Source organism: Cibotium barometz, chromosome 7 (genome assembly GCF_041138505.1).
Source record: "Cibotium barometz isolate CiBa-2024 chromosome 7, ASM4113850v1, whole genome shotgun sequence".
Lineage (NCBI taxonomy): Eukaryota > Viridiplantae > Streptophyta > Polypodiopsida > Cyatheales > Cibotiaceae > Cibotium > Cibotium barometz.
The window spans coordinates 25,664,529-25,672,316 of NC_141052.1; the positions used below are offsets into that span (position 1 = coordinate 25,664,529).

At 46.6% G+C, this 7,788-nt stretch overlaps 1 protein-coding gene across 2 annotated transcripts; it reads left to right on the plus strand.

Annotated features, from left to right (window-relative positions):
- The first annotated feature begins 359 nt into the window (after positions 1 to 359).
- On the plus strand, positions 360 to 2,407 carry LOC147636827 (glucan endo-1,3-beta-glucosidase 8-like). Of its 2 annotated transcripts, XM_086800381.1 has the most exons (3): positions 447 to 672; positions 740 to 1,019; positions 1,162 to 2,407. In XM_086800381.1, the coding sequence occupies exons 1-3, from the start codon at positions 663 to 665 to the stop codon at positions 2,270 to 2,272; spliced, it is 1,401 nt and encodes a 466-aa protein (XP_086656507.1). In that variant the 5' UTR covers positions 447 to 662; the 3' UTR covers positions 2,273 to 2,407. The 2 variants fall into 2 exon arrangements, with proteins under 2 accessions (XP_086656506.1, XP_086656507.1); XM_086800380.1 differs by having other exon boundaries at positions 360 to 1,019.
- Positions 2,408 to 7,788: the final 5,381 nt, after the last annotated feature.

A 7,788-nucleotide genomic window follows, 5' to 3' on the forward strand; every position in this document is an offset into this window, starting at 1 on the left:
TATAAAACCCGCATATAGTAGAGATTTAGATTTAAGAGTTCTTCCTATTTTGATTGGTTAAAAAATATGTTTTTTCGAGCACAGTGTAAGTAGTGTAGCTATGTTCACGAAAAACTGAGGTTTAATGTTAGGTGAATGGCAAATTTTGAAAAATAACCTTCAAATTTCAAATAACAATTCACAAAAACTTACAAATTTTAAAAGATTTTAGTTATAATGTTACTAAACTTTAAAATTTAAGAAAAAACCTATAGTTAAAAAATTTGAGATTGAAGGTTTTTTGAATTGTTGGGAAAAATGTTTTCTGCGAACACTGTAGTGTAGTGTAGAGCTCAGCTCACAATATTTCTTTTCCGTTTACGAGAGTGTAGAGCTCAGCTCACAATATTTCTTTTCCGCTTTTCCACTCGTAAAAAGCAACCTTTATGCTGGTGGAGGAGGATGATCATTTTCTTTTCTTTTCTTTTGTTTGGCTATGAAAGAGCAGCGAGATCCCAAAGGTAGACGAATCAGTAGTCGGAGCTGTGTGTGTGTCGTGTCGTGGAAGGTAGAGTCTAAGATTAGAGCTCGTGCACAGAAGGGACTCGGGCATAGAAGCAGCTGAAGTAACTAGAGAGCAGGAGCAGACTACTAGGCGTCATGGCAAGACCAGAGTTCCGAGCATGGAAGAAGGTGAAGCTCGAGCTGATCTCCTCTGCCTGCGGCACCATTCTATTGCTCAGCTGGCTTTTGTTCGCAGATAGGCGCGTAGAGGCCCTTGGCGTGAACTGGGGAACGCAGGCCTCGCACAAGTTGCCCCCATCTACAGTGGTGCAGATGCTGAGAAACAACAACATCCACAAGGTCAAGCTCTTCGATTCCGATCCCTACACTCTCCGTGGTCTCGCAGGATCCAGCATTGAGGTCATGGTGGCCATCCCCAACGACCTGCTAGAGGCCATGACGGACGCAGAGCAGGCAGCAGCCTGGGTGCACACCAACGTGGTGCGCTACATCTTCCCGGGCGGAGTCAAAATCAAGTAATTTCGCTCTTTTATGTTGTATTTGCTGTCAATTAATTTGATCAAAACACCTGTTACCCACAGGTTCTCGAACCTGTGTGTTTGAATTCAGCTTTGTCGCTGAACAGCGTCCGTTGATCTGTGTATCGACGCCTCGCAGGTATGTAGCAGTGGGGAATGAGCCTTTCCTGAGGACCTACAACGGGAGCTTCATCGGCCTCACATTTCCGGCTCTTCGGAACATCCAGAATGCTCTCAACAATGCCAATCTCGGCGATCAGATCAAGGCCACCGTCCCTTCCAACGCCGACGTTCTGTCGAACTCCGACGTGCCGTCACAGGGAATGTTCCGGTCCGACATATCACAGCAGATGATACAAATCGTGCAATTCCTGCACCAGAACGAGTGTCCCTTCACCGTCAACATCTACCCCTTCATAAGCTTCTACAACGATCCGACCTTTCCGGTGGATTACGCTTTCTTCGAAGGCAACGGCGCGACGTCAGTGACGGACGGAGAGGTGGTGTACAGGAACGTGTTTGATGCGAGCTACGACACGCTAGTGGCAGCGCTGGAGAAGGCAGGGTTTCCCGACATGGAGATAATAGTGGGAGAGATAGGGTGGCCGACGGATGGGTTCAAGGCGGCGACAAGGCAGAATGCAGAGAGGTTCAACCAGGGCTTTTTGAATCATATTCTGAGCAACGCGGGGACTCCGAGGCGTCCGAACTCCAACATAGAGTTCTATCTCTTCAGCCTGCTGGACGAGGATCAGAAGAGCATACAGCCAGGCAACTTTGAGAGGCACTGGGGCATCTTCCAATACAACGGCGTAGCTAAGTATCCGCTTTCCATCCCGGGCTCTGCAGGAAACGGGTTCCTGGTGAACGCGCAGGGTGTAGAGTATCTGCAGCAGCGATGGTGTGTGCTCGCAAGCAACGCGGATCTCTCCAGCTTGGGCAAACCCATCACTTATGCCTGCACTTACTCAGACTGCACCGCACTTGGCTATGGGAGTTCCTGCAACTCCTATCTCGACTCCAAAGGGAACGCTTCTTATGCTTTCAACCAGTACTTCCAAATCAACAGTCAGAGCACCGGCTCTTGTAACTTCGATGGCCTAGCATCGATCACTTATCAAAACCCCTCTGTAGGGAGCTGTGAGTTCATAGTGCAGCTAGCGGCCAGCTCTGCTGCTAGAGCCGTCTTGGTACGAAGGGGCTTAGTTGCAGCCCTAATCTTGGTCTCTTTCTCTGTAATCCACTTGTAATCACACGCACAAAGCCGAGGTTCTCTAAGATGGTCCACGCTTTGATTAGGGAAGTTGTGAAACTCTGTGTATGTTTCGATGTGGTGCACATCGAGGCAACATGCCGGCATTTACAATACATTATTTGATACGAAATTACTGTTCATTCTGGCCCTCCTGCAGAGCCAGGGCCCTGAAAAGTGGAGCTGCTTTTAAGAGCTCGCAAGCCTCCTCTCTTCACGAGGGGGACAGTCGACTCTGGATCTGTGTGCAGTGCCAAGTGGTCACTAACTCCCACGGAAAGGACAGTCGAGCTATGAAATATCTGAGAGTTTTTTCCCACGCACTTTGAAATCAGTAGTCGCATACTCCAAATCCTATAGCAACCCACAAAGATATTTGTCTTCGTTGGCATCTAAACATCTCATGTTAAGATGATTTTTGAAGTGCTGGGTCACCCTTCAAAATGGCATGTTTAGTATAAATAGTGCATGTGTTTTCATATTTCCCCTTTCTTTTAAACGGTCACTAAAAATTAGAGGTTGTATTTTATGGGCAAAATAATCAAACACAAGCATGATGCGCACCAAAAAGCATCCTTGCTTGCATGGAACTCAGCCTTAGGCAGGGCTCATACTGAACGGCAACCACAGCAAAAAGGCATAGGGCTCCCGGAGCTTGGGCAACGGTCCTCTGTTCTCTCGTCGTTCGACACCAGGTGTCGTCCATGCTCACTCCCTCTGCATGCTAAACCCCCTTCGACTTTGCCCTGATTCCCTCTTCCGTCTTTCTGCTGAGCATCCCGTCGCTATTCCTCCTCCCCCGGAGAAGGGGGAACTCTGTTCAAGGATGTCTCTGCAGGATGTTGTTCTTGCTGGGACCTCGTCTTCCTCGCATTCCACTCGCAAAGCAGCTATTCCTTCGTCTCTGGTCCTGCATCAGGTGCCATCAAGGCCTCTGGATGGTTCGCTCACTACACTCAAGGCTACTGCTCCTTTCCCTCGTCAGCACAAAGGACCGGGAGGATTGGGCGTTGCTGAAGGTTCTCGGGGGTCCCTTCTTGACGGCCCCCCACAGGGCCATGCTGGCCATGCGCGCTCGACTCCCCTGACTTCTTTCGTGGAAGCTGTTCGTCTGCCTTTATCAGGTCATGTTGTTCCATCTTTTTCCCCTAAAGCTGTTGATAATCCAATGATTAATCTGTCACAGAACCCTACCTTCGAGGAAAAAACTAGTGATTTTGATGTTGACAATGATGGTGCTATAATTTGCGATGATGAGGAATTGGCAGCGTGGCAGGACCATCTGTCTTCCCACGCCCTGATTGGTCTCTGTCATGGTGCGAGACCGCCTGTAGACACCCTGAAATTCTGGATTAGATCTAATTGGGAACAAAAGGGAATCAAAGTTGCCTCTGTTCAACATCTGCCTAATGCGTACTATATGTTCCTTTTTGAAGATCAGGTAAGCGTCTCTTCTGTTATAAACAGCGGACAGTGGATTATCAGAAATACCCCCATTTCTTTTTTTAGATGGTATGATTCGTTTGACCCCAAAGGACCCAAACCCACCAAAATCCCTGTCTGGGTGGAATTTACAGATATGCCAACCAAGTTTTCTATATGGGCTAAGAGGATAGGGGGTGCTGTAGGTAAGGTTCTAGGTCAAAAACCTTTTCAAGTCGTTAATCCTCAATGGGCTCATCAAATGCTCATTGAGGTTGACACCGCCAAACCCCTCAAAGAGAAAGTTCCCCTGAAAAACAGAGAGGGGCAGATTATTTATGAGCAAATTTTGACCTACAAGAACCTCCCGAACGCCTGCTTTAATTGCAATAAACAAGGGCATCTCATTAGAGATTGCCCTGATCTCCATCAACCAGCTTCTAATGATAAAACCCCAGCCAAAGAGGAGGCTTTTGTCCTGCCTCAGAGAAAACATGTGTCCAAGGCTAAAAACAACAAATCTAATTGGCATATCCCAGCCAACAGATATGCTCCCCTCTTAGCTGAGGTACAAGACGGTCTAGAAGTGCAATTTCAGGCCAAAGAGGCTGGCAGCTCAGCCCTTATAGGGGCTGATCAACCATCCCCGGGAAGGGTCCCCAACAAGGACCGTGTTTTTGTTATTCAAGATCTTGATTCCCCGATGGAATCAGATGAGGATTTCATTGACAAAACCCAGCGTGTTGATGAAGTTTTCAAAGCCCAACTGGACGAAGAAGATGCTTCTTTGATGAAGAGGATGTCCCTCTCACCAATGAAACAGCATGATGAGGAGGACTTCTCTCCCCTTCTTATGGGTTCGAAAATGAAGAGGAAAAAGGAAAAAAGCCAAGATGTCCTAAGAACCTCCGTATCTGCGGGGAAACCGTCAAAAACGAGTAAAAAATGAATTCTCTGAACCTTCTCTCGTTCAACTGTAAAGGGCTCACAAACCCAGAGAGGGCTGTAGCTATTAATATGTGGTTAAGGGACTCTACTTTTGAATTCGACCTTATCAGTCTTCAAGAGCTCAAAATCGGGGGCCATCAGCTTCATATGAACCTTCAAAAAATCTCTAGGAATTCTCGATGGTTTTTTACCAATCATCACTCTGGGAAAGGTGGGGCTGCGATTGGCATCCACATGAAGTGGGAACACGCCATTTTAGATGCTTGGTCTGATGTGAACCACTCTTGGACCGCTGTTAGGATGGGCAACCCTTTCAATTTCACTTTGGTTTCGGTGTATGCCCCCTGCTTGGCTAGCTTGAGAGCTACTACCTGGCAGTCTATCACTCAGATTGTGGGACCCATCTTTCTCATTGGTGACTTTAACATGGTAGAGGCCCAGGTTGACAGAAGCAGACTTCTGGGCAGTACCATTAGTGGTTATGAAAAGGTTAAATGGGATGGGTTAAAGGGGGAGAAAGATCTCTCTGACGTTTCTTCGAAAACTGGATTCTCTTGGTCTAACAATCAAAAAGGCTCCTGTCAACAGAGCTGCCAGATTGGACAGACTGTATGCCTCGGGGAGTTTGATTGATATGTTCTTAAAAACCAAAGTTACTACGGACCCCTCCCTAACCATCTCAGATCACATCCCTTTGATCTGCAACCTGTCCTTAGGCCAAGCCAAAGGTAGGGCTGGATGGCCCCATCTTGACCCCTCCCTCTTCCGTCTCCCTTGCATCCAACAGATGATCAAAGCCTCCATTGCTGATGCTTTCAATCAGTTCGTTTCCCCATCCAAGGGATGGGAAAGTCTGGTGAATAAGGTTCATTCTATCTGCAAGGAGTATAAGCTGCAAGTTTCTACGATCCGTCTGAATCGTAGAATGCAAATCAGGAACCAGATTCAAGACATTTATCTGTCTAAAAATGGTGTTGTTAACCACTCTTTGACTGAGCTAAAGAACCAGCTCAAACTCGAGGAGTTGTTAGCGGCTAAGGCCACTAGATTGTGGTTCAGGGAGGTTTGGGCTGGGAAAATTGATACTCCTCACCCTAAGATGTTTGCGCTCCTTAAAAGGAAAAAAGGTAGAGATCTCATCCCTATGGTCAAGAAGCCCAATGGTCACCTTGCTTTAGATGATGTGGAAAACTTGCAGGTTATTAAGGACCACTTTTTTAACTTGTTCTCCACAGCCCTCCCTCCCTCTCACGAAGTTTTTGCTGCTAGGGCCAAAATTGCCAGCATTAGGAGGAAGGTTGTTAACCCCGCTTTAGCCCTTAAGCTTGACTCCCCCTTCACTGAAAAGGAGGTCAAGGAGGCTATCTCTCATCTCAAAAAATGCAAATCTCCGGGGGAAGATGGGATTCCCAACGAATTCTTTCTTGTTTTCAAAGATGAACTGTCCCCTCACATCCTTGACATCTGGAGGGAAGCCATGAGGAAGGGAGGTTTAGCTGAAAAGACAAATATGGGAGTTATCAAGCTGATTCACAAAAAGGATGAGAAAGAAGATCTTGGTAATTGGAGACCCATAACATGTCTCTCGTCCCTTTACAAAGTTTTTGCTCATATCCTGACTAGCAGAATCAACCCCTATATGGATGAGTGGATCCTCAAGGAGCAAAAGGGCTTTATAAAGGGAAGGTATATTCTTGATGCTATCATTAGTCTTTGGGAGGGTATGGAGCATGCTGAAAACTTTGGTCAGAACTACATCTTTCTCAAAATAGACTTTGATAAAGCCTATGATAGAATAGACTGGTCGTTCCTCTTCCAATCCCTTCAAGATATTGGTCTCAATAGGAAATTCATAAAGTATGTCCAAACCTTGCTTGGAAATGCTTCTTCCAAGGTGGCTGTCAATGGGTCTCTCACTGGTGCCTTTCCTCTGAGGAAATCTATAAGAAAGGCAAGGCTGTCCCCTGTCCCCTCTTCTTTTTGCTATTGTTGCGGATGCTCTGGGATGGCTTGTTAACAAGGATATAACTGATAATAATATCAAGGGTATTGAGATCCCCAACAGGACTGATCCTTTATGTCTGCAGCTTTTTGCAGATGACATGAATGTGCTGCTCCGGAATGAAGTGCAGACTGCTGCCCACTTTATGTCCTGCCTGGAGACCTTCTGCCTTGCCAGTGGCTCGCAGATAAACCACTCCAAGACCAGCTTCAGAGTCTTTGAAGGGGTGCCCCCCCTCGATCCTGTCCACTGGTTGTTAAGAGTATCCCGGATGGTGTTGTGTTCAGGCTTCTAGGAATCCCCATGGGCTTTAACATCTCTTCCAAACAAAGGTGGGACTATGTGCTTGATAAACTCAAGAATCAGGTCAAGAAATGGAGTCACATCAACACAGGGGTGGCATCAAGAGCCTTTGTCCTCAATCACTTCATTATCCCCTCTGTTGTTTACTTCCTGGCCTGTTGGAGACCCTCTGAGACCCAACTCCAATCCCTTAACTCGATCATGGGGAATTATCTGTGGGGGGGATCTCTGGAAAGTAAGAGGATCAGCAAAGTAGCTTTTCAGACATGTTGCTTGGAAAAAGAGCAAGGGGGTCTTGGCATCATCAACATTGGTTTGCTTGCTGAGAAGCTTGCAGCTAAATGGGTGCATAGAGCCATCTTGTCTAATGATGTTTGGGCAGACTTACTCAAAAGGGATATTAATAAATTTTGGCTCAAAGGTAAAAGATCTTGGAAGGGTTTCTCTCTCAATGAAGTTTTGTTCTCAAAGGCCTCTCTCTCCCCTATAGGCAGCAAACTGTGCTGTAGGATGTGGGAGTCTTGGATGAAATACAAAAAGCTCTTCTGTTTCCAAACCTTTACTAAGAGAGGTAGGTATGCCTATGCTGCTGACTCTGTGTGGTTTGGGCATCTCATGTCTCCGATCTCCAATGAACAGGTCCAGACCAGTCTTTCTTGTTTCAAAGCTGGTATAAAGGTTTGGGGTGACTTATGTGACTCAACCGGCATATTAAACAGGGAACAACTCTGCAATAAATTCATCTTATCCCGTGGTGGAGTTGAGTTGGTCATTCAGAGGTGTAATGCTCTTAAGGTTTCCATTCCACCGGGGCTGATTTGTGACTGTATTACCTTTTC